At 53.5% G+C, this 25328-nt stretch overlaps 2 protein-coding genes across 9 annotated transcripts in view; one reads left to right on the top strand and one right to left on the bottom strand.

Moving 5' to 3' along the window:
* Positions 1-671, top strand: part of NOC2L (NOC2 like nucleolar associated transcriptional repressor) — a 43029-nt gene extending 42358 nt beyond the window's left edge. Inside the window, exon 20 of the transcript XR_007904339.1 lies at positions 423-671. The gene's annotated coding sequence lies outside the window, so the exon portion shown is untranslated. The remainder of the gene's footprint in view (positions 1-422) is intronic.
* The window catches only part of SAMD11 (sterile alpha motif domain containing 11), a 115829-nt gene continuing 90715 nt past the window's right edge, over positions 215-25328 (bottom strand). For all 8 annotated transcript variants that reach the window (XM_051786298.1, XM_051786299.1, XM_051786300.1 and 5 more), the window contains 6 exons: positions 17316-17431; positions 16912-16990; positions 15412-16127; positions 7949-8073; positions 3528-3638; positions 215-1139 (listed from right to left, as the gene is read on the bottom strand). In XM_051786298.1, coding sequence (XP_051642258.1) covers positions 888-1139; positions 3528-3638; positions 7949-8073; positions 15412-16127; positions 16912-16990; positions 17316-17431 — 1399 coding nt within the window. In that variant the 3' untranslated portion in view covers positions 215-887. The remainder of the gene's footprint in view (positions 1140-3527; positions 3639-7948; positions 8074-15411; positions 16128-16911; positions 16991-17315; positions 17432-25328) is intronic.

Below are 25328 nucleotides of genomic sequence, written 5' to 3'. Positions count from 1 at the left end.
CTTCTTCTTCTCTTTGAAACAAGACATCTAATGGGGGAAAAAAAAAATAAAAGAACACCTCTGTAGGGCTGGAGCACAGGCAGAGTCCATTCTCCTGTGTGCTGGCAGGGCCCTGTGCCAGGGAAGGGGCCAGCACGGAGCCGCCGGTGCCGTACCATCCGCACGAAGTAAACATGGACGGGAACTTGCCTTTTCTTTTTTTTTCCTTTTTCTTTTTTTTTTTTTAATTCCTCTCTTTTTTTATTTTTTTTTTTTTTAATTTTTCCTTTTTTGTCTGTCTTTGGTATTGTTTTCAAAGTCGCTAGAGATGCATAGACACCTGAATGAGGAACTGAGCACAGTTTCCAGGGAGGAGGAGAGATCTGGGAAGGTGGTTGGTGTGATGATTTTTTTTTTATGGTTTTTTTTTTCTTTGCTCTCAGGGGTGCTGAGTACCATTGGGAGGAGCGGAGCCCCTTCCCCTTCCCTGCTTGGAGTCACACCCAGGAGTTCCTGACAGCCAGGATTCTTTGAAGGCAAAGAACAGCATTCTTTCCCTGTCCAGGGCTCTCCATCTCTGGGCGAGAAAGGGAACAGGAATGCTGCAGCCATCCTCCAGAATCCTTCTCTTCACTCGCGTTGTCTCAGGACATCTTTGGATCATTTTCTTTCCTTCCCCCTTTTTTTTTTTTTTGAACTCTTCTGTGGTTTTTTTTAATGATTTTCCCAAACCAAAAAAAAAAAAAAAAAAAGCAAATTCATCCCAAAAAAACCCAAATAAAAACCTCCCTTTTCCTCCCTCACTCCTGCGTCTCGCGCTGCGGGCGGGGGGGAGGCTCCGGCCTTATCCTTCGGCTCGTCCCGCTGGATCCCCAAAGTCCCAGAAGCAGCTGGAGGGCATCCCACAGTTAGGACGGAGGTTTCGTGGTGTCGTTGAGCCCGGGCAGGAGGGAAGGATTCCCGTTTTCCTGCTTTGGGGAGCCCCGGCTGGCAGAGGAAGGGACCCCGCTGCCGAAGGGAGAGGCCACGCTGCCCGTGGACGCCGGCCGCAGCTCGGCCGCCGGCACGTCCCGCTCCGGGGGCCTCAGCCCGGGGGGCTGCAGGGGGAAAGCCATGGGGAAGCCTGCCATGTACAGCACTCTGCCCACTCGCTTGGCCACCTGTTAATAAAGGAAATGGGAAAAAAAAAGGATGTGGGATCAATGCAGGAGGGCGGAAAGGCGCACAGACGGTCTAGAGAATCCCGCGGGTTTTCACGCGTGAGGTCAGGTTTTGTATCCAAGCTGCAAATAAAGAGGTAGGCCGCCCAGAGAAGCTGTGGATGCTCCATCATCATCCCTGGATGTGCTCCAGGCTCTGAGCAACCTGGTCTAGGGGAAGGTGTCCCTGCCTGTGGAATCAGATGAGCTTTAGGGTCCCTTCCCACCCAAACTGTTCTGTGATTCTGTGGTTCCATCACTGGAATGAAGCACCACCATTCCCAATCCACCTGGGAAGACAAACCAGGGGGTTTCCTCCTCTAGTCCTGCAGGGCTCTGTCCTGTGCTCTCCAGCACTGTTTTACTGGGCACTGTGGTGTGTGGCACCAGGTACTGCTGGAGCCACAAGGTCTGCCCTGAGTCCACATTTTCCAGGTTAAAGGTGTGATGGGACACCCCCAGGAGAGAAGGGCTGACTGAGTCTAACCTCTTCAGTCCTTGCATTAACAGGGTGGACAGTTTGATAGGACAGTGCTCTCCTGCTGATGGCACAGCACCCCACATCCAGTTTGGAAGAGTGGGAATTGCTCCTAAAAGGGGGAGCTGGGACCAACACAGGGAGAGGCAGAACAAAAATCCTGCTGCGGGGAGGCTGCTGTTCCTTACCCAGGCAGCTCTCAGCCTGCACCTCTCCCTCCTGCAGCCCCAGCCAGCTCTCCTGCAGCAGTTCTTGCCTCCCAGCAAGGGCCAAAGGCCCCACAGCCTCCCAGCACCTCCACAGCTGGTTCACATTTGAGCTTAAACAAAAACACAGGCTGCTGTTCCACCCAGACAACTGCCACATTATTCAGGGAGCAGCATCAGTGCTCCCCACTTACCTCCCCCCAGCCGTGCCTTATTATAGACCCTTAAACACTATTGATTAAATTGAAGCTGGTTTTTCTGCTTCCAGCCCATATCTCATATTCCCCCCACCCCAAGCCCCATCTCGGAATGTCTGTGAGCTATTTGACGTCCCCTTGTTTTTTAAGGAGCAGAAAGAGTTTTATTTCCTCCTGAATCGACCCACGGGGAACAATTGCCCACAGAACCTTTTTATTAGCCCCCTCATAAACAGGGAGGGCTGGAGGGAAAGTAGTAAAGCTGCTCTTATTGTTTTAACATAATATAACCAGTGTACAGCCCTGTGGGTTTGGGGACCTGTGCCAGAGCTGTGAGTGTCCATGTACACATGACAGTCACTTCCATGACACGATTCCCTAGGGAATACACAGCACAGCCTGTGCTTTACATGTGTCACAAGTCATTTTTTTTTTTTCCCTGAACATTAAATGGAAAAAAAAGAAAAATTAAGCCAGTGGAGATGTTCTCCTAGGTTTGAATCCCACTGAGGGGAAGTGGAGGCAACTGGAATGGAATTACCATGGCTGGCTGTGAGGGAGGCAGGGGAAGAGCAAAGTCATTTTAGGACAGCAAAGCTCTACAGGCAGGGACTTGGGAACCAACTCATGGGGGGGAAAAAGGTATTTTGAGAAGAAACAGCTAAAAGGGCACAACAGCAAACCAGTCTGTGCTGGGGAGGAAATACAGTCCCCTAAAAGAGAACTGGACTAATGCAACCAATATAATTTCCACTTCCAGTGCAGCCAAATCAGCAGGACCAGTAAGTTATGACTGGCAAGAGATAAAGATGTTAGAGAGGGCTGTTCCTGGCACAGCAGAGAAGGGCAAGAGCTGGGTCATTATTCATTGGGGAGGGAAAGGCACAACAGCTGAGACACATTAAATGTGCTTCAGGCCTCACTCAAAAGGAGAACTGCCAGGATGCAGCCAGGTACAGGGAAAAGGAGCAGCAAAAGGACCTAATCCAGCCTAGGAAAAGACAACTGATTCCTGAGGTGGCTTTACATCCCTCTTTAGGTACTTTGGGGATGACTATTTTCAGGTTCAGCCAGTGTGAAACCACCTCCCTTCCCTCACCTGTTCACAGCTGTTCTTCCTTCCTGGCTGGTATTTATGGGAACCACCTGATGTGTTTTTTCCAGCAGGAACCACTCCATTTCAGGAGTTTCCTGCTGCATCCCTGTTATTTCCTCCTGAACTATTTGCTTCTGCCCCTGGGTGCTGAACTCTGCCTGTGGTTTCTTCCTTGAAACAGCTGTGACTGGATTTGAGTGAGGATATGGAAAGTTTTGGAAGGACAAGATCGAGCTTTCTTGAGACAGAATCACAGAATAAATTACTGTTAATAAATGACATTCAATAAACCACATCTCTTGACAGCCCCATTCTGGTGAGGGGGACAATTTCAGAGCATGCCACGTGCTGCTACAGAGGAGGTTTTCCTACCTGTGACCTTATCTTCAGGGCAGGTCCGAGTTTCAGCCCCATGTTGTTCAGTAAGTGCTCTTCTGTCAGGAGGGGCAGGGTCTCTCCATCAATGGCCTGCTCTCGGAATACCTGGAGGGAAAGCACAGCACAGGCTCAGAAATGCCACTGACACACCCAGTGCCCTTGTCCTGCCCTTGCACAGAAGGGCTCTGTGGGAAAGGTGAACTCCAAGAGTGAGGTCGGTCCATATTTATACACCAGAGGTGTTCAGAGTCCTGCACCCACAGCCAGGAGCCAGTGAGCAAAAGGAGACACACGTGGGAATGGGAATTAGGGCTGGTTGGGCCAGTTTATATAAAACAATTTTTTTTTTCTCCCGTTTTTTTTTTCCTAATGTCAGAACAGGGTGTGAAGTTTTTCATCCCAGGTTTAGCACCCAAACCAGCTGCCCCAAGTGCAACTCTGTCAGTGTTTGACAGCAGATTTTGACATGCTCAGGGGTCCCAACTCCAAAAAGGGCAGAAAACAGGGGGGGAAAAAATTAAATTTTGGCAAATCCTAAGTCACTCACACTTTGTGTGGATATTGGGGAAAAGTTGACCCAGTAGACTCCAAAAATATTTGCAGTCCTCACTGAGGCAAATGCCATGGAAAAGGAGGGATGGATTGCTCATGCATTTCCTTCTCAAAGCTGCTAATTCCCAAACAGTCCAGGCAAAATACATAAACAGATCTGTGGAGCACATGCTGCAGGATAGATGGATTCACATGGAACACTTCTGTACTTTTTTTTTTTCCTGTCTCCTCCTTTGCCTCTCAGGCATTCCCACCATCCCTACAACACTTGAGCAGCCTGGAGAGTGCAGCCCATCCTGCTCCCAGAACACCCACTGGGATCAGGGAGGATGATCCCTCCTCACTGGTCTGTTTTAACATTCAGCCCTTGCTTTTTCCCCCCAATACTAAGAAATCTTGCAATATTTATTAGTATAAATACTAATAAACAGTATTGATACTGATAAATATTTCAGTGCCACGGTGCTTGCTGATGGAGCATGGCAGGATCCTACAGGGTGACCTGGCCTTCAGACAGTGCCATTAACCATCTCAGGGCTCTTCCCCCTCTCCCCATTAGCTGAGGGAAAGCAGGACCTGGTGATGTGCACACACAAATGGCAACGGGGCTGGTAGAGTCCCAGAAAACAGCAGTTTCATATCAACACATTAATACCTCCAGCCATGCACAACTGCACCATTTTAACACGTTATTAAAGAAAAAAAAAAGCACAACAACCTTCGTTTTGCCTCCATCTATCCCAAATGACAGGGCCATGCAAGAGTTTTCCACCTAATATGTGCTGTGTTAGCAAGGTTAAGGTCTGGCTGTGTGGTCTTATTGCTCCATCCTTCACACACGGTGCAGGGGATGCTCCCACCAACCTCCTCGGGGTGTTTATTTGCACAAACAAGGCTCCATTTCAAGAGTAAATTTGGTAATTCAGCCACCAGCTCCCCTTGCCTCTCTGGGAGGTGTCACTCAGCTCCCTGTTTTCCTTGCTACCCCCACCTGCCTGTCCTCCCTCCCTCAACACCTCCTCAGCGGTTTTGCCACACCCCAGCTCACCTTTGGGGCTGATCCTGCCCTCTCCTCCTGCAATGGCTCACACACAGTGTTTCTATTACTAATCACTATGGCAGAGGGGGTTAAATTTACCCCAATATCATCTTTTCCAGCAGCAGAACCACAGCCAGGAGCCATCCCTTTGGAGACTGGCAGTGGCTGCTGGAGCCAAGTGGGTTTTTATTGCTGGACTCCTCCAGCAGAGCTGCTCAGGGCTGGGGCTGCAGCACACACTGCTGCTTTTTGACCCAGCAAAACTTACTACACCAGTTTCTTTTCCCTTCCTCTGCAGCCAGCGTGGCCAGGAGCCAAAACCCTCCCCTCGCTCGGCACTAAAACACTCCACAAAAAGCCTTAACTTGGGAAAAGCATCCCCTTGGGTGTCCCCCAGATCCACTGCAGAGACAAAGCTGAACACCATCCAGGCTGTGGTGACTTTTTAATTTTTTTTTGCTGAAGTTTTTTCCTTGTTTTGCCTGAAACATGTTTCCAAATGCACAGCATTCCACCCGAACCTTGCAGGGTTTTGCTGGCGGGAGCAGCCTGCGGAGCAGTGCCAGACCTCCCCGGCAGCTGTGGGTTTGGAGAAGGGGGAACACAAGGCAGCTCTGCAGCTCAGAGTCACCCCTGAGCACGGGCATTTTCACACAGTAAAAAAAAAAAAAAACACGTTAAACACACAACCATGGCATGAAAAACATCATCTCTTAAAGCCTCGAACTCCCGCTCGAAGCAACGACGTGGCCAGGGGGTGTTTGTAGCAGCTCCCATCTCCATAAAACATTTTATTTGGAATGCACTGGGAAGATTGCTGAACCTCAGCTCTTGATTCCCCCCCCCACTGGTGCACCAGGATGGTGTGGAAGGTGTAAAGGGATGATCCTGCTGCGTTGGAGATTCCTGCACATTTCCTACTGGCCTGGTTCAGAAGCATCCAGGCAACTCCGACTGTCCTTCCCCAGCACAGGAATGCAGATAAACCACACCACCACCAGTGGAAGGGCACTCCAGAGGGGTGGGGGGTAGCAGGGAATGCAAAGGGCTGTGTATTTTGGTTTTAGAGCCTTTTGTGGGAGCTCTCAGCAACACACTCTGCAGCCCACACATGCACATTTGTGAACCCACCCTTGTCCTCGCTAAACCCAGCTCCTGAACTCCCCTCTGCACACACAGATGCTCCCATAAACATCCATCCACCATCTCTCTTTCTATCCAGAGTTCTGTCCCTCCCTCTTGTCACAATCAGAACCTGACCCTCCTCTCTCCCATGCACCCACTCACCCTGATCCACTCCTGAGCACAACCCAAATCCCTGTCACTCCATTTGGGGACGGTTACATGTCCCCCATCTCCACAACAAACATTCCCTTCCCTTCCTCTCCCCCAGCACAGCTGTTTGCTCCAAAGCAGCACTGGTTTTCCAGGTAGTTTTAAGGAAACATGTTGTGATGAGATTAACATCATGGTTTGGGGGCAGGGAAGGACAGACTTTAGACTGAAATCCCATTATCCATCACCTGTGCAAGGAGAGGGAGGTGGGGGGCAGTTCCTGGGTTCTGCTTCCCCTCTGGGGATGCACCTTTCCCCATGGCACTAAATCAGCATAACCTACAGGGAATCATCTCCCTGCAGGCAGATACACACACTGCTCCCCTGTCAGGGGTCCCAGCAGGCACAGAGGTGCCCAGTTTCACCTTTCCCAAAATAAATGCCTGGGGATGGGCTCACTCCAGGAGAGGACACTGGACCAGTGCAGCACAGAGGGACAGACAGCACAGGCCAAAGGAGGGGCAGCAGACTTTTAGAAACCCCATTTCAGCCAGCCTGGATGTCACAGCACAGCCCTGCACCCCTCAGCTGTCAGCCAGGGCAGCTCCTCTGCTGAAGAGGCACATCCAGAAAACTCAGCTCCTGCTCTCCATCCTCCCTTTCCAGACCTGTTCTCAGCCCCTGCTGAAAGGCTGGATTGTCCTGAACTCTGGCCCTTTGCCTCTCTATCTCTGCCGCTTCCAGTCCCTCCCTTAGCACACTACATCCTTTTCCAAGCTGCCCAGGAATCCGTGCCCTTGGAGCATCCCTCAATGGCACATTGATCACGGCCTCGGGCAGATGCAGAGGCAAAAAACACAGAGGGTTGGTTTTTATATGGCACCTCACAATCCCACACTGAGCAGGCTCTAGGGACACCCCACTGCTGCTGGATGTTTCAACTCTGCTGTAAATGAGCTTAAAAATCACCACTGAGGTTACTTTGATGCCTGTGCAGGCACAGGGTCCCTCCCAACCCCACTGTGACCCCACAGTGTGCTGGGTGCAGCAAGAGAGCAGAACACAGCCCTTTCTGCCAGGCTGGTTGGCACCACAGGCTGCCCACCCCGATTTGGGGACCCCCTGGTACCCACCCCACACAAAGCCACTGCTGTGTCCAGCTCCACCACGGAGCATCAGCAGCTCCTAAAAGCATGAGATGGGGGTGAGAGATCAGTGACACAAAGCCACTAACCACGATCAACCTGAGCTCAGGTGGTCACTCCTAACCTTGCCCCTAATCCCATCCTCTTCCACTGAACTCCCTCCTTGTTTTCTGTCCATCTACAAGACTCATCACACACCTTCTTCAGGCTCTTCACCAGCAGCAAGTTTAGCAACCCCCTCGGAAAAAAAACCCCACACAGCTTCCAAGCCCTGCAGGGCTCTGAGATGAACCTCCTGGGAGGGACAGTGCAAGTACAACAGGCACAAATGGGAGGGAGAGAAGGGGGGCTCACAGGGAGGATGTTCCCCCTCCAGGGACGTTCTTGAGCCCGCTCAGATTTACCTGAGTGTACTCGGTGCAGCCAGACAAGTTGGACACGAAGCTGCAAACATCCTCCACCGTCCATTTGCTGATGTCTTCCAGCGCAGGGCTCTCCTCACCATCCAGAAACAGACCTCCCATGGTGCCTGGATTGTTTGGAGTCCAGGAGGATGGGGGGGGGAAGGGAGTAGGAAGGAGGGGAGGAGAAAGAAACATAAATCATTAAAATCCCACACGGACAACAACTAGCCTGAAATCTGAATATTTTTCTCTAGCCACACATTCATCTTTAATGACCTGTCAATTAAAGCACTGGGCAGGGTCAATTCATAGGCCTCTTCCTCCTGGAGGTCCCTGGCTGAGGGAGGGGGGCGGGGGGGGAAGGAAAAATCCGAGCTAATGCATTTCATGTGTTTAATGTTCTTCAGCTGCAGGGGGAGAAAAATAGGGGGGAGGGGAGGGAAGAGAATAAAAAAAAAAAAAACCAAAACCCTGAAGGAGTGTTTCTCCACAGGCACCACAAAGCGGAAAACTCTGCCTTGCCCTGTGGGTTCCTCTCCCCCAGCCCTTCTCTCCTGCCGACGTGCTCCGAATGACAACAGGCCCCTGGTGCAGTGGGAATCACTGGGGAACTCGTGCTCCTTCCAAGTGTTCCTTTCCAACCCAACCCAGCCTGAAATATCCAAGGGGTGGCTCTGCCCCGGCCTCGGGATCTGCTGGGCATCCATCTCTCCTGGCCAGGCGTGTGACGGGTGACGGGCTGGCCCTGCCACCCCCGTGACAGGGCACGGACAGCAGGGCTGGGGCCGAGCCGAGGTGTCAACGCTCCGAAACGCAACAGCAGTTCAGGTCCCAGCCCTGTCAGCACCGAGGAAGGTGATGGGCTCCAAAAGGGTGGAGGAGCAACCCCCCCCCAACCCTCCTGCATCACCAGTGCCTGACAGCACGGGATGTGTGTGCAGGGAGGAATCCAAACGGGACTCTGAGAGGAGCTGGAGAAGCACAGGGAATGAAAATGGGGAGAGAAACACCAGCCAGGTAACTCATACCTGCACGGGATGTGTGTGCAGGGAGGAACCCAAACGGGACTCTGAGAGGAGCTGGAGAGGCACAGGGAATAAAAATGGGGAGAAAAACACCAGCCAGGTAACTCATACCTGCACGGGATGTGTGTGCAGGGAGGAACCCAAACGGGACTTGGAGAGGAGCTGGAGAGGCACAGGGAATGAAAATGGGGAGAGGATTATCCAGGATTAACAGGTAGAGAGTTTATGAGGGGTATGAACTGTTCTGCTTCAGGGCACGAAGAAGGACACTACCAGAAAAAATATTTCTCCCAGGGGCCTGTCATGAGTTACCAGCCAGGTAACTCAGATCTGCACGGGATGTGTGTGCAGGGAAGAACCCAAAGGGGACTCTGAGAGGAGCTGGAGAGGCACAGGGAATGAAAATGGGGAGAGAAACACCAGCCAGGTAACTCGTATCTGCTCTGGGTATAAAGGGGATGGGTAATGAAGAAACCAAACTCCAGAAAACACCCATTTTGGGGTGTGATGGGGGGGGTGAAAGCCATTATTAATCTGTGGAACTCATTGCTGTGTGATATTCGGACCAGGAGACAACAAGGACATTTATAGGGATGTGAACACCCAGGATTATCAGGTAGAGAGTTTATGAAGGTATGAACTGTTCTGCTTCAGGGCTCGAAGAAGGACACTACCAGAAAAAAAAAATTTCTCCCAGGGGTCTGTCATGACAAAATTATCTGTCCTGTGGGCTTAAAGTTTTTCCCTGATGGATTTGAACAGGGCTGTGGCTGTAACCCCCTGCAGCAACTCCCTCTTCCCTGCCCACAGCAGGCAGGACAGTCCTTCCCCAGGGAATGGCAAGGTAAAGCAGGGTCCAACAAAGTCATGGTGGGGAGCACAGGCCCAGAGGACCAGGAGTGTCCAATTCCCTGGGGAATACACCAGGTCAGAGGGAAGAGGCACAGACAGAGGTGCATAAGGAGCAGAGCCACACACCAAGGCTCCAGGCACCCCCTGGCAAAGCCCCCAAAGCACATCCAAGGGAACAGGAAAAGCCCGGGATCTCCGCAGGAAGTTATCATGCCAATAAGATGCTTTTAAAACAACAGCAGCCTGCCCAAGGAGCAGGCAGACTCTATGTAATCATTTCCACTCCATTTCCTCTCCCAGCTTCCTGCTTCCCTTCCCAGCCTCACCCTCTGCGCCGTTCCCGGAGCTGTACCACCACCACCACCTCTTGGGAAGGTGACAGCACCATCTGCTTCACCCAAAACCACAGCCCCCTGTCCCCCTGCACACCTCTGGGCAGTCCATGTGCATCCCCCCCCAGGGCACTGACTGCTCCAGGACCAGCAGCCTCACAGAGAGGGGCCACCGGGACCAGCCACAGCTCCCAAAACTTGGGGTGAGTCCGTGTCTCCTGGGGTGAGTCCGTGTCTCCTGGGGTGAGTCTCCCCCCCGTGTCTCCCCCCCTGCACTCATCACCAGTGCAGACAGAGGATTGCCAGCTCCAGTGCCAGAATGTCTTGGCTGGAGCCACAGGGAGAGGCAGGAGCTCCCCAAGGCTCTCAACACAATGCAGAGTAACGTGCTCTTAGGAGATCCTGCTTGGGCAGGGAGGTTGGACCAAGTGAGCTCCAGTGCTCCCTCCAACTTCACCCCAGCCTGGGATCCTGTGACAATTCTGCCAGCTCTGCCCATCCCTCTCTCTCCCCATGCCTCAGGGACTCGGTCACATCTCTGCAGCCCTCCTTGCCAGCACTTTCCACCAGCCCAGGACTCTCAGGGCGCTCACTGTGGGCAACCACCAGACCTTTCGCGCCTCCTTCCCATCCTTTCCTTCCCATGGGCACAGGTTCCCTCCCCTCCAGCCTCAGCTCAGGCTCACAAGACGCCCTTTGCTGCTCCCGGGATGGCTCTGCCCAGCTGTGGTGTGCCAAGCAGGGAGAGCCCACTGCTCCCTCCTCACCACCCTGCACCCTGCCAGAGCCCAGGGAAGCTCCTCACTCTCTCCACACCTTCTTTTTCCAGCTAGAAAAAGCTTCAAATGCTTTTGTGTGCCCGATAACAGAAAACCACCAGCTTTCCTGGGAGCAGGCGCCCATCGGCACAGGAGGTGAAGGAAGAAGCCACTGCCAAAGGGCCAGCAGCACTGTCCTTCCCCTTGTCACCCCCAGCTACCAGACAGACAGATGGACACGAGCCTTCATTTCCATGCCTATCACATTCCACCTTCCAGGAGACACACTCAGAACTGCTTATGTTAAAATTCACAGAACGCTCAGGTGGCCGAGGGCTTTTTTTCCCCCCCACACTTTTTGTCATTTGGAGGGGGAGGGATTTTTCTTCCGTAGGGTGGAGGGGAATTCTCTTCCTCCAAAAGAGTGGCTGCAGCCTGGTAAACAGAGGAAAGGAAAGCGAACTCAAGATTATTCCAGGCACAGTCAATGCTCAGGCGAGACACCTCCATTTGCAGCCAGAGCGTCTCCGAGGGGATCCGACTGCAGCAGCCAACTGCTTCAAAATTAGGTACTTCCTTATTCCAAAAGCAGGCCAAGGACTGAATTCCAGCAACACAGTGCTTGGGAACGAGCCCTCCAGTCGCCAGCCAGCCTGAACTATGCTCAGGGTTTAAGCTCAGCCTGCACAGAGAGGGGCTGGTCAGTCCCCACCAGCATGGGCAGGCATTCAGCCCAGATGTTGCTCCCACAGCTGGCAGGGAGGAGGGATCCCTCTCCTACACACGTGCCTGCAATCCTGGAACCCCACTGGATGAGGGATCACTTTCAGTATTACTGGCACAGCCAGCAGAGCTGGGCCAACAACTCCTGTTCCTACAGCAGCCTCTCTCCTCTGTGGTTTTCTCTCCTTTGTCTCTTCCTGCCCCAGAAGGAAAGGGAGAGGTCAGGATGCCCACAGACAAACACACACAGAGCCTGCTGTGTCCAGATCAAGGATAAGGCAGAACCCACTGCATGGGAATATTTTCCACGTACCCACACACAGAGAAATATAATACGGCCAAAATATTTATCTCGCAGAGTTTGTTTTCCCTTCCCAGGGAACTACTGGTGGAAATATTTTTAGGAGGGGGAAGGTAAATACCAATACTTTGGGTTCTGGCCTATTAGCAATTTCTGTGCCACAGAATGTAAAATCTAGAGGGTGGAAACACCTATTTCCACCAAGATTAGTGGCAAAACCCCCCTGTTACTACCAAAACTCAAAGAGTGAGTGGTATCTCCAAAGGCTCAGTTCTGTTGTGAGTACTCAGCACCCTGCAGTCAGAGTTGCAGAGCCTGGTGTCCAGGTGTGCCCCCTGCCCTTCTGCTCCCACCTCAGCTCTGAATCCACCAGGAATAACCCCGGGAAGGATTTCTGTAGCTGATTACAGTGGTCCCTCCACCTCAGCGTGCATCTGGTTTGCACCGAGTACAGGTCCAGCCCTCAGCACGCCGGTCCCTTCCAATTTTACGGTCCCTAGAGCAGAAGGGCTCCTGTCCTTCCTCCTGTCCCTCCCTGGGAGGATAATGCACCGTCTGCTCCATCCCTGTGCGTGGCTGCATCCACTCACCCTGCTCTGGCAGCTCGGAGAATGATAACAAATAGGTGCCAAGTGGCTGGAAGGGACGCACCTTCGATTATAATAATGACATGTCACTGGATGCTGCGGGGCTGCAAGGAGGCATAAAGGGCAGCATCCATTCCCTGCCAGGCCTCCTCTGTCTCTCCCCATGATAAATGATGGTCCAAGAGGCTGGTAATGGATTACGGAGCATTTCACCAGATGGGGCCCAGCGTGTGGGGACTGAAAAGAATCCATCGTCCCAGGCCGGTGTCGTGTGGACAGGTGTCCACGTAAAAGCCCTCACCACCCATGCTGCAATCCATTTATAATTTCCCCTCCCTCCTCCTGATATCCAGCTGCTCCAGGAACACAAGCCAAAGGCTGGAGGGGGTCATGGGGAGCAAACCTTCTGGCCATCCCAGTCAGGGAAAGCTCTGCTGCAGATCCACCAGCCGGGCTGCAGCGGGACCCGCATCCTGGCATCGCAGGAGACAATCCAGGTGCCAGCTGGGAGACACAAAGAGAACCCCCACGGAAGCCAGCCCACCTATGGCTTTAATCAGTTTTGCTACCACTCCCCAACCCCTCTCCCTGTGGCCTGCACCCCCTTCCTCCCTCCCTCCCTCCTGCCAGAGAGGTCACGGAGCAGCACGGCAAGGCTTGCGTTAATTGCTCTCCAGACTACAGATCAATAGAAGGATTTTAGCCTCCTGCACACTCCATCCTTCACCTTTTCCAGAGGACGGGGCTGGAGGAGGGCGGCAGGAGGAGGAGGAGGAGGAGGAGGAGGAGGAGGAGGAGGGGAGCAAGGCTGCTGAAACCTTGACGAGATGAGGTCATCGAGCAGCCGCCAGATCCCCAGAAGGCAGCTCAGGGAATCGACCCAGCTCTGGCTGCCTCATCGATATGCTTCCCAGCAGGGACAGAAAACAGCTCTCTGCCTCCAGGGGAGCCTCCCTTTGCTGGAAGACCAGAGGAACTGCCTGAAACTCAGGGGTCCTTTTCAGCTGGATGCTTCTCCCCTCTCCTCTCCTCCCTCTCAGCTCTTCCTCTTGGCCTGCCACGTTACCTGCCTCGGTTAGGTGGTCACTTTATCATTCCAGTCTCCGGGGTAGGGCACAACATCACATCCCTCCAGGCCTAAAGAGCAGTCTTTGTGCAGAACAGGGTTACAGGGATTGTCTGGCGCCAGGGAGAGGTGGGCTCGGTTCAGTCTGTCTGTCCTCAGGTGCTCTGTGCTCCCCAAGGGCCACAGGAACACATTTTTCCACCGACACACGTTACCCCAGCACGGCCCAGGATCGCTGCAGCTCTTGGATCGATACAAACCCTCAATATTTCAGTTGCTGGACTCCCAGCTCCCCCATCGACCCGTGGTGCTGCATCGAACAAGACGCCCTGTCTTCCCAAGGCTTTTCAGGTGAGAGGTTTTGCTATGGAGCTGAGCACAACGGGGCCTAAACCCCACAGGCAGGCAGGATTAACAGCCCCAGCACCGTGTGAAGCCAGCCAGAAGCCAAAGAGCCCTCAGGAAAAGACCTACAGCCCTGGAACAGGCTCCACAAATCAGAACTGCCTGAAAACCGGGCAGTGAAACACAGCCCTGATCTGTGCCGGGGCCCCAAGACACGATGGTGATATAAATTCGAAGTGATAATAATAAATGGCCTATTACAGTAACTCACACATTGCTGGGGGAGGGAGGAAACCCATCCACATCCCAGGCCTCCCTGCAGAGCCTCGCACAAGCCACGAGCACAGCGGAGCTGCGCCTTTCCCCTTTTTAATGGCCGGGAGAAAAAGGCTCCTGCGAGGAAGCCTCAGCAGCCCAAGGCAGCAGGAATATTTATCATCTTGGCCACCTGCCTGTCACAGGAAAAATCGCTTCCTCCCTCCTGGTTGGGAGGCAGCTCTAATGAGTGATGGGCAGCCACGGCCGCTCGGGCAGCCTCAGCGACCCACACGCCACGTCCCCCCCTCTCTCCCTCCTCCGTGAGGCAGGAGGTCCCACCGCCTGCTAATCGCTCACTCAAGTAATTAGCTGAGGTAGATTTTGGCTCCTGGCTAGGTTGGTGGGGCTGCCACCCTGCCCTGCCCAGCTACCAGGCTTTGAGACCCCGCTTTGTACCATCCTGCTCCAGCCGTGCCTTTGCTGCCTGAGGGACTGTGCCACTGGGGACCGCAGTGACTTCCCTGCCTGCCTGTCCCACCCAACAGGCACCAATCCGGCTGTCCCAGTGCCTGTGACATGGAGTAATACACCACAGGCAGGGGAAAGAACCCATCCACCTGTGCCCTGGAAAAGGGGCACAGCAGTGGTTACTCTGACAGCACCCTGCAGCCATTAATAACTGTTGCTGCCTCTCCCTGAAGCTCTCTGTAATTTACTGGTGTCTGTCCAAGGTGCCAAAGGAGGCCCAAGCAACTGCAAGATCCCTCAGGCCATCATTTTGGGGATTTCCCTTCTCATGTGCTCGGGACTCACTCTGTCCCTGTTGGCCCCTCTTTATGGCCCTTGATTTGCTTCACTGCAAACGGAGTCCTTCATATTAATTAAAAGAAGGTTTTTGGTTCCTTGCAGAGAAACACAGAATCACTGAGGTTGGAGAAGACCTCCCAGACCATCAAGTCCAACCTCTGACCAATCCCCTACCTTTTCAACCAGACCAGAGTGCTGAGTGCCATGTTCCTTGAACACCTTCAAGGATGGGCACTCCCACCACCTCCCTGGACATCCCATTCCAACATTTAACAGGGGAAAAAAAATTTTCCTTTTGAAAAAAAACGACGGAAAGTTGAGAAAGCAACCGCAACCACACTGCAGAATGAAAGGGGGGTAGAAGAGCCCCGCTTTTAGCACCACAAAACACGTCCCCTCGTGCACTCACCTGCATGGAAGTAGGGGCTCATGGTGTAGGGGAACCCGAAGGGCAGCGGCTGAGGCGGCGGGATGGAGGCCGGCGGGAGGTACTTCACCTCGGCCTTGTTGATGCCCGGGCCGAGCAGGTGGCTGGGGGACTCTGCGCTCGAGGAGCTGCAGGGGGCATTCTGGGCAGCGCCCGCCTCGCCCATCTCCTTGGCCCCCTCGCACGCCTTGCCCGCCTCCTTGCACTCCTTGAGCTCCGCGGCCGAGCCGCCGCCGCCCTCGGCCTTCAGGCTCTCGGGCTTCTCGTCGCTCACGTCCGCGTCGCTCTCCGAGTCCTTCATCTCCTCGTCGTTACAGTCCGGGGCCCCGTCCCGCGCCCGCGGCTCCGCCGGCTCCTTGGCCTCGCCCAGGCCCTGCGGCTCGGCGCGCTGCTGCCCCGCGGCTTTCCGGCTGCCCCGCCGGGGCTGCTCCTTGGGCGGCGTGGAGGAGCTGGCGCCGGGCACGGCGGGGTTGAGGGACAGCAGCGGGGTGTTGTTGTGCCGCAGCACCAGCATGGCGTTCCGCCGGGACAGCTCCTCCCGCAGCGGGTGGCCCTCGGGGATGTCGTGCACGTTGCGCAGGGCCGGGTGGTCCGGGGGCAGCCCCGGGTGCAGGCTCAGGGGGTCGCCGGCCAGCAGCCTCTGGCGGTGGAGGTTCTCCAGCTCCTTCTGGCGGATGATCTCGGCCGACATCTCCAGCCTGGGTGGGGAGAGGCAGAGGGAATGTTGGCAGTGACTACCCCCGTCCTCGCTGGGCCACCTTGGTGGTTCGCCTCAGCCACGTCATTTAAGGGTGCCCTCAGTGCTAAGAAAACCACAGTGCAGGTGGGGTTCGGGACAGGGCTAGGGGATCTTTCAGAGCAAATATTAACATTCTTCTGACTGTGTGAATTTTCTTCTGGTAATTTTTCCTCCCTCCGCTGCAGGTTCTGATCTAGTGAACAAATGTGCAGTAAGTGCGAAAATATTCCAAACCAGATCCCTTTCCAAATGGAGTTATTTTTAAATGTCCTGTCACAGAGCGCCAGACTTTTTGCTTGGACTTTCCTCTACAATGTGGGATCATCACAGTGCAGCAATGACCTGTATTAGGACTTGCTACTTTCATGTCTTGGGTTGGGCTTAACGTCATGTTAAATAACGTGATGCTGCCAATCTTATTTGTGAAGAGAATATTTGGGTTTGCCTTATGACATTAATGGTGCATTCCATGGGACAAGATCCAAAAACACAGGGATGAACATGCCTTTTCTTCCTTCTGGGAGGATTTTGTGTGTCAGTCCCACTTTATCTGTGCTCCAGTCGCACGGGTGGGATTTGTACTCATCGAAGTGTTCCCTCCACACCCACACGCTGTTTCCACTGGTCTCAGTTGGACACTGCTCTGTCACCTGGGCACAGCTCACCCCACACAGCACCCCACCTTACTCTGCCTGCTGCTGCTGGAAAAGGGAAGGAAAAATCCATCCCTCTCCCACTCTTACCTGGCCAGGTTTTGCTTTCGTAGCATCTCCTGCTGCCGTGCAAACATCTCTGCTTGTGCTGGCTGGAGGAACCCGTAACCTGGGGACAGGGAGAACAGCACCGTGGGCTCACTCATCTCAGCACTGACTCTTTGCTACCTCAGCTCTCCAGAGGGCTAGCTCAGAAAGAAAAGGGCAACTGAGTGCTGCTTTCTGCTCTAGAGCCCACAGGTTGAAACACCAGGGAGGTTGGTGGGGACTAAAGGAAAGAGTAGCCAAGGCAACTGCTGCTATTGCTGCAAAACCAGAGTGAAGTCAGCACAGCAGTCAGGGGGAGACACAGAAAGTGTGTCTGGGCTGTTTGGGTGGAGGACAGTTTGTCTCAGCCTGCCCTGGCTGCCCACAAGCATTACCTGTGCACTCACCTGGCGTCTGGCACAGCGCCGAAGGCACCCCGAGGAAGGGAGGTCTCAAGTGGGGCCCCAGGGCAATGTGGGGAGCGTTCTGGGGCGAGAGCAGAGGCGGTGGGTGGGAGATCTCCCTGCAGAAATCAGAAAATAAGTTCACGTTGAAAACCTGGAGGCTCCATCCAAAAGGGCCCCGGCTCAGGAAGGAACATCCTGGCTGCAGGTGACCTGCATTCTGAGCCAGAGGCTAATTTTGACACGCAGAGCTTCTAAAATGCAGAGAAAGAAACCAAAAGAAGCAGAATCAAAAGGGGAAGAAAGCAGACAGGACTCCACAGCTCACACATACTTCCCACCTTTGCCTCTGTGGCCTTTCAGCTGGGCTGAAAGGGATTTTGGCTGCCCAGGGCTAGCAAAGGCACGGCTGCAGATTCTGCATCTGCCTCTCCCTTTATCAAGCTTGGGTTTCTATCTCATCTACCGACAACTAAAAAGGTATTTTGTGTTTTGGGAGCTGGAGAGGGGTTCCGGAAAAATCTGTAGGAAACACCAGCACGCCCTGCAGAAAATCCCTGTCCTAGCTGGGACAAGGGGTGGTCTTTAATTCTGGAGAGAAGAGCTGGGAGTCAGGCAGAGAAAGACAGACAGGAGAGATGGAGAGAGGGATGTGAAAGTGCCACGGGGCCAGGGGGAAGGTGTCCTGCTGGAGAAGGGGTGGGTGATGCTGGACAGAATGGGCAGAGCAGATGCCAGGTGGTAAGTCAGCTGGAGGAGGCAGGTTTGAGTGGTGGGAAGGGGACAATGCCTGGAAGCAAGGCAGGTAGCACTTGCTTGCAGCAGGGGGGAAAGGCAAAAAAAAAAAAAGAAAAAAAAAACAGGCAGGAAGGGAGTAAGAGCCAAGGTCTCTTCCATTAGTCAAATCTGCCCTGGGAGCCTGCAAGCAAATCTGCTTTCCAGCTGCACGTCTCTTAATTCCTTTTGATGGCCACTTACAACATTATTACCTTCACCAGGGCATCCAGAGGCAAAGCCAAGTGCTGTGCCGTTTATTTTCATTTTACGGTATCTCCCTGTAAAATCTGCTTCGGGAGAGACTGGAGGGCACGAGAAAGGGGGCCAGAAGGTGCCTGTGACTTTGCATCAAACAGACCATACGCACTACCACGCTGCCCATTTCAGAGGGGGGGATGACACGGGAGGGCGGGAGGACCCCCAGCTGTCCCATGCGGTTTGGGGGGGGGGGGGGGGGGGAGGAATTAACACCGTGAAAAACCAGATAAGGACTCTTTGGGGGCGAGGTGGGCAAGCAGAGATCTTCCTAGTGTGGTTTTATCCCCACTCTACGCACCAGCCACTACAAAACGCTGATCCACGGCTGAGATCCCCCCTCCAAAATTCCTCCTCCTCGCTCACCCCATCTTCTGCATCCCTCTTCTCCCTTCCCCTGGTTGCCTCCGCGGCTCTCCTTCCCTCCTCCTCCTCCTCCTCCTCCTTCCCTCCCCTAGCTCTCCTCTAAACTAATTGCACAGCTCGCTGTGTCTGGAGGAGAGCCACGGATCGATCGGTCGCTGTTGAAATGTTAATGCTAATCGTATAACCGCTCCGCCAGCACCTCGCACTCCGCTGGCAGCTCCAATTAATCTCAGGTAACGCAGCGCGTGACCTTCGGCTCCGAGCCGGGGCAGCAGCCAAGCGATGCTTATGTAATTACACCATGAAGTGTGTAATCACCTGCCCTAATCCCCGAGGCCTCACAATTAGCCGAGGCCCCCCGGTCGCCGCGGCTGCCAAGTGCTTTTGCCACCCCGGACAGCCCGCAGATGAATAACGGACAATTAAAGCGGCGTGACGGGGGCTCCGAGGTGTCCGCTCGATCGTAATTAGCTGTAATCACGGGGAGACGAGCCCGGGCAGACGTGCCGTTCGTTTTATAAGAAGCAATTTAGGGAAATCAAGTCGCCTTTTTTTTTTTTTTTTTTAACCGTTCCGTGGCCGGGCGAGCAAGCCTCGCCTCGTCCATAGTGTGGGAAAGGGGCATCCTGCAGGAGGGTCCCGAAGCCCCAGGTGGTGGCAGCCTGAAGGGGACCCTAAAAACAAAGGAGCTTCTTGATTTTGGCCAAGAACACAGAATCTGTGCCCAGGAAAGTGGAGTGTTTGATGGGGATAAGGACAGGGCACTGGAAAATAGAAGGTTCTCCCTTCGGCGGCAGCCCGGTGTTTATCAGGTTATTTTTATGCTTTAATGTTGTGCTAATGGGCATAACTTTGATCCCTAAGGAATTCACATCTGCTCGAGATCGTTCCCTCTGTCCTCTCCTCGGAGCATCCCTGCATTCTGGGGCCTGGGATCAGCTCCTGGTTTGGGCTGGCCAGTGAGGGGGGCCTGGCTGGGAAAGGGGATGCAGCAAAGGGACAAAGCTCCCGGCCCCAATCCCAGCGGCAGGAACAGGGCTGAGCACAGCAGGAGCGGCTTCAGACTGAGAAGTCAGGTGCTGCCTCTGTTCCACACACGCCAACACACGCTGGGGATGAGTCCAGAGGCTTGGAAAATTCAGGGAGGTGCATTCACACACGCTGTCACCGTGCCTGCCTGACACAGCAGCACGAGGAGACCCCCTGTCCTCTCAGCAGCCCTGGAGCTCCCCCACCAAACACACACACAGGGAAGCACTGCTGGTGAGGCCAAAGGGACAGGAGCAGCCCGAGGTCCCACACCACACCCCTGGAGCCTGGCCTGAAGTCAGAGAAGGGAGGCTGCAGATGGCCCAACACGAAGGGGTCGTTGCACCCCTCCTGTTGTCCCTCTGACACTCAGCATCAATCCCCAGCAGCAGAGAACTCAAAAAGCGAGCAGGCACACTCATAAATATTTAGGGAATGAGGGACTCTTCTCCCTGCAGGCATCCTGATGCTCCACAGCTCCTGCTGCAGAGCCCTGAGGAGCATCTCACCACGGTGTGAGACCGTGGACAGACGCTTCCTGCCATCCCACAAACCCAACCCTCTGGACACAGAACCTGTTGGAGCCTGCCACTGCTCCCTCCCAGCCCATCTGCCTGGTATTTGGCATGGAAACCTGGCACAGGAGGGAGGCAGTACCACCAGGTCGTGTCCTGGCACGGAGCTGGGAAGCCCTCCCAGGCTGCCTGGTGCAGATACAGCCAATTGCTTCCAAGCCAGCTTGGAAAAGAACTGGCAACCCCGGAGTAAAAAGCCCCAGAGACTTTAACAAAGGCTGCTGTGCTTTTAGACAGACATGCAGCACAACACTAATTCCTTGCATCCTTTCCCAGGTATGTACCGGCCTTCAACCCCCCCATTAAATTCCTTCCTCCTCTTCCTCCACCACTCAAAGGGCAGAATTACAGCCCCATATTCTGAGAACCTGAATTTAGCCCCTGGCAATTACATCTGATAAGCCTTGTCCTTACCTTGCAGAGAGCAGTTCTGTGTTACTGCATATTCCTCCCCCCACCCTCTTTTCTTTTTTCCCCCCCTAATATGCCAGCTGGAGGCTTGTGAGCAGGGTATTAGGGGATTTGCACTGCATGCTGCTAAATTTGATATGTCCTTTAACAGGAGACAAATGGTTCACAAGGCTTAAAAAGTATTGACTTTTCTTTAACAATAAGCACTAATGGCCTTCAAATAATCAATATTTAAAGTCATTATGGGGTTACACATTATACTGTTAAAACCAAGCCTTTCACTTTAACCCCATCATATCCTCCCCAGCCCAGAGCAATGCTCCCCCCTGACTTCAATCCAAGCTCCGAGGGAAGGCTCGGAGCACAGGCTGTGACTGGAGATGTGAGAGGGTCAGAAAATGCAGATTGAAACCGGCAAGGCATGGAAATAAATTTAGAACGGATGGAAGAAGGGGAAAAAAAAAAAAAAAAGAATGCATGAAAGCTCTGCTTTCTCCTGCTCTGCATTTGATAGGAAGAGACACTTTAAACCCGAGGTAATAGGCAGGCAGCACACAGCTCCTCGCTGCTCTGCCATCCCCAGACACTGTGCCAGGAAGGGAAAATAAATAAAATGAAAGGGCTTTCTAAAAATGGTGTTTGGGATTTCCAGGCAGGAAAAGACATGCACTGGAGCTGCCCTTCTAGGGCAGCAACGAGGCCTGGACACAGGGAGATGGGCCTGGTTTGTGCTGCCCGGGGAAATCGCTCCCTCAAAATCCAAACTGGTGCTAAAACCAAATTAGTTAAAATCGGGTCAAGCTCTTTGGCCTTTGCTCTGCATAACATTCAGCCAGCTGGGATCTGCTGAGGATCCCTACAGTGCAGAAATCAGAAAATCAGAATATTCAGAGCAGAGAGGGGGATGCAAGGCTGGGGGGTGGGTAAGAGGGGGAGAGAGACAGCACCCAGAGAGCACAGGAGGATGTGCCCAAGGAGCCAGCAGTGAAAAGGAAAGCCTCCAAAAAAACAGGGGGGAGGAATTAGGTGGTGAAAGAACAAATCGTAGCAACAGCAGATGGAAAGAACTCCATCCAAAAATCCTTGCTGGGTATTTTGGGCACATCTCTGCTCAGAGAAAGCCTCTGGCTGATGCACAATGTCTGTCAGCTCTGCAAGGGAAGGGCAATGAGAGCCTCTCTGAGACTCTGTGGCTCCCATTCCCAGCCAAAGGGCTGGGCTTCCCAGGACCCCGGAGATGAGGATGCTGATGGCATCTCAGGCAGGCAGCATTTCTTGTCCCTTGGCATTCCTCCTGCCTTCCCCTGGAACTGCCTGTGGTCCTGGAGGATGAACTGTGTCCCTAATGCTGGTTGCAGACAGCCCCAGAGCCAGCTGAGGGCTTGTACAAGGACCTGCCTCAACTCCTGCCCCTCCCTCTGACCAGGCTCTGCCTTCTCTGCTCCCGAGAGAGGGGCAGCTCCCCCCCTGGACCCCCACACTACACACTGCAGGCATGAGAACAAGCTCCTCACAACTCCTAACACAGAACTGATGCTTCATACTCAGCCAACAAGCTTCACCCCACTGGTCACACTGTCCACCAGCTCAGCCAACCTCGCCCGAGCTCCCGGCCAGTCCCTTCTGTTTGCAGGGCATGAAAGGTTTTCCTGGAGGGGGGAGGACACAAGTTGTTCCCCAGGCTCCAGGTACACCAGCCTGCTCGGAGAGAAGCACAGAGATGAACACCTTGGGTGAGAACACGCCAGGCTAAACGACCCCAGCAAAACCAAGCACGCTGCCAACGAAGCCTGGAGGCAGGATCCAGGGGGTGGGATCCAAGAAAACTCTGCAGGGCACAGACATCTGCCATTTTTGCAGGATGTTCGGAGATGGGAAGTGCTCCAGGCTGGAGCAGTTACAGTGGCACCTTTTAGTTGTGCCCTTTCCTCTTCCAAGTCTTTTTATAAAGCTGAACTCAACAATCCTCTCCAACAAACCACCAGGCCCTGGCACTCCGTAATCCGAGCCTGAATCAATCAAGGAAGGATCTAGGAAACCAAAACCATGAAACCAAATGGATTCTCCAGCCTGTGGCTTGAGTCTACTTTTGGCAAGATGTCTCAGTTTTACTGACTCTTTCCAACAGATGGACCGAAGAGGTGAAGGGGCCACCAAGCCACTAAAGGGACCTTGGAGCCTGGTCCAAGAAAATCCATATCCACGTGTTTGTGTGTACATGAGTGCATCATCCCCTCAAAGCCACTACTCACCTGCCTGCCTTGTCCTTAGTGTCATTAAACCTTCCAGCCTGTTTCTGACCAGCAAAAATGGGTGATAATTAGTTGATGAATGTCTGAACACACCCATCTTCCCAGTTGTTCCCTGTCTCAGACCCACCCTCACCCCTGGAAACAGGAAAACTGTATGGTGTAGTTCTCATTATCAGGCAAGTTCTCTGCATTCCTGTCTTTGCAAAAACATCAGCACTGCCCTGATAAATAAAACTGGGTCACCACTGTGGGTTTCAGCCCCTTTGCTTTGCCACACATAATGATTGAAGTGACTAATTATTCTTACCCACAAAGCTGCTGCACCTGAGAGCTGACCTGATCCCCACAGATCTCCTGATAGGAAGCTGAAATGGAATTTTAACACCATGCCAAACAGTTCACATCCCCCTGCATCATGTGTTATTACTTCTGCTCCTGGGAAAGGAGATGCTGTAAATCTACCTACAGTTTGCCTACGAACCTGAAGCAGCTCCCTCCACTGCCTTCTCCTCTGTCAGTGCCAACCTGAACCTCTGGAAAATTCTGTACCTTCCTGACAAAGGTGCACAGAGGCTGCTGTGATTTACCCTGTTGACAAAGACCATGGCAGCCAAGTACAAAACCCAAGGGTAACAGGGAACGGAAGGGAGAAGTTACCCCACACAGAACTTTACTGCTTTATAACACATGGCCACGGTTTCTCCTGGCATTCCCAAAACCACCTCTGGTGTTCTGGCTAAACAGCCAGGAACAATTTGCACAGGACAGCCCCAAACAGGTCCCGTCTGAGTGGGAGCAGAGGGATGCAAGTGGACCCTCAGTGATACTCAGGTGGCTGCAGAGCTCTGGGGAGAAGTAACAACATTGTGCACTAATCAGAGAATGGTTTGGGTTGGAAAGGATCTTAAAAATCATGTAGTTCCAATCCCCTGCCACGGGCAGGGACACCTTCCCATGCACTAGAGCAGGTTGCTCAGAGCTCCACCCAGCTTGGCCTTGGACATTTCAAGGGATGGGGCCATCCACAAACCATACCAAGCAGACTTACCAAGTCATGACCATGGGGACAGCTGTAGCTTCCCATTTCCCAGCAGGTCTCCCCAGCTCTGCTAACCAAAGATCATTACACCTAAGAGCCTGGCTGAGGAGGTTGGCCACACAGGACCTCACCACACCCTCCCTGGGGGAGCAGATGGCTGCAGAAAACACAGACAGCCCGGTCTTGCCATGTCTTGGGATGGCAGAGGAAGGGAGCACAGGATGTGCCAAGCCAGGCCCACCATGGGGATGTTTCAACATAGTTTGTCTCAAAGCTCCTTGGAGAATGACTTTGCCCAGGAATAAGAGCAGGTCCCAGACATACAGTCGGAGCTGGGAGCACTGGGGGAAAACAAAAGGGCTGATAACCTGCTGTGAGCCTTATTTCAGCCTGCAGGCTCTTGGACAGAAACAAGACCACAAAAACAAAAACCAGCTTCCTTCTTTCGTGCCCACCAACACAGCCACAGGCTGGTCTTGCTCACAGCCAAATAACCAGACCTTTACAAGTGGGTGCAAATATCCTTGCTCCCCACAACCTTACCACATTTACACTGCTCTTGCAACTGAGCCACTCAAAGGCCTTCCCAAATGCCAAAATACAACCTGCTTTCCAGATGAGAACCACTGTCACCGAGCAACAAGGGACACTGAGACACTGAGTGACTCCTGCAGCCCTGTTCCAAGGTCCCACAGGTGTTTCTCTCAACATCAAAGGCAGTTGTGCCCCTGTGTGTTCCTTCCCCCTCCTCAGCTCGCCAGGATTTCACTCCCACACCAATGCAACTACTCACGGGACTACTTGGAGAACCAAATCAAGATGAAAAGTGGTGGTTTGTTCCAACAGTCAACTCCTGGCCTTCAGTCTCTGTCCCCCGAGCTAGTGAGCAACTTCTCCCCCCTTTTTCCCAAACCAAATTTCCTGGCCTAGCCCAGCTCCATTACCTCCAGCACCTGCCTGGCCGTGGCAAGTACCCCTGGGTGTGATCCCTATCGAACCCATTTTCGGTTTGCCCCTCCTGCGAGCAGCACCTCCCCGTTGGAAGCCTCCACCCTTCCCGTACATGCCTTTCCAGCCAGGCCTCCGGCTGGCCTGGCACCTCTCCAGGCCACACAGCGCTGGAGGAACGCTCCTGCTGACTGGCTGCACTGAGACCCGTGGATCCCTGCATTCCTCACAGGTCCGCCTGCAACCCGCACGGATCGGGCTGCGCTTTATGAGGCGGGTTAGCCAAAGTGCACCCCGCAGGAGAAAAGGTTTACCAGGTCTGCCCAGCCCCTACACATTGTAGAGGCACTTGGTTGGAGAGAAG

This window comes from Manacus candei, unplaced genomic scaffold (assembly GCF_025592945.1).
Source record: "Manacus candei isolate 608988 ecotype Guabito, Panama unplaced genomic scaffold, ASM2559294v1 h1tg000022l, whole genome shotgun sequence".
In the NCBI taxonomy this organism is placed as follows: domain Eukaryota; kingdom Metazoa; phylum Chordata; class Aves; order Passeriformes; family Pipridae; genus Manacus; species Manacus candei.
The sequence above is the reverse complement of the archived record's forward strand: the minus strand, read 5'-3'. Positions and strand labels throughout refer to the sequence as shown.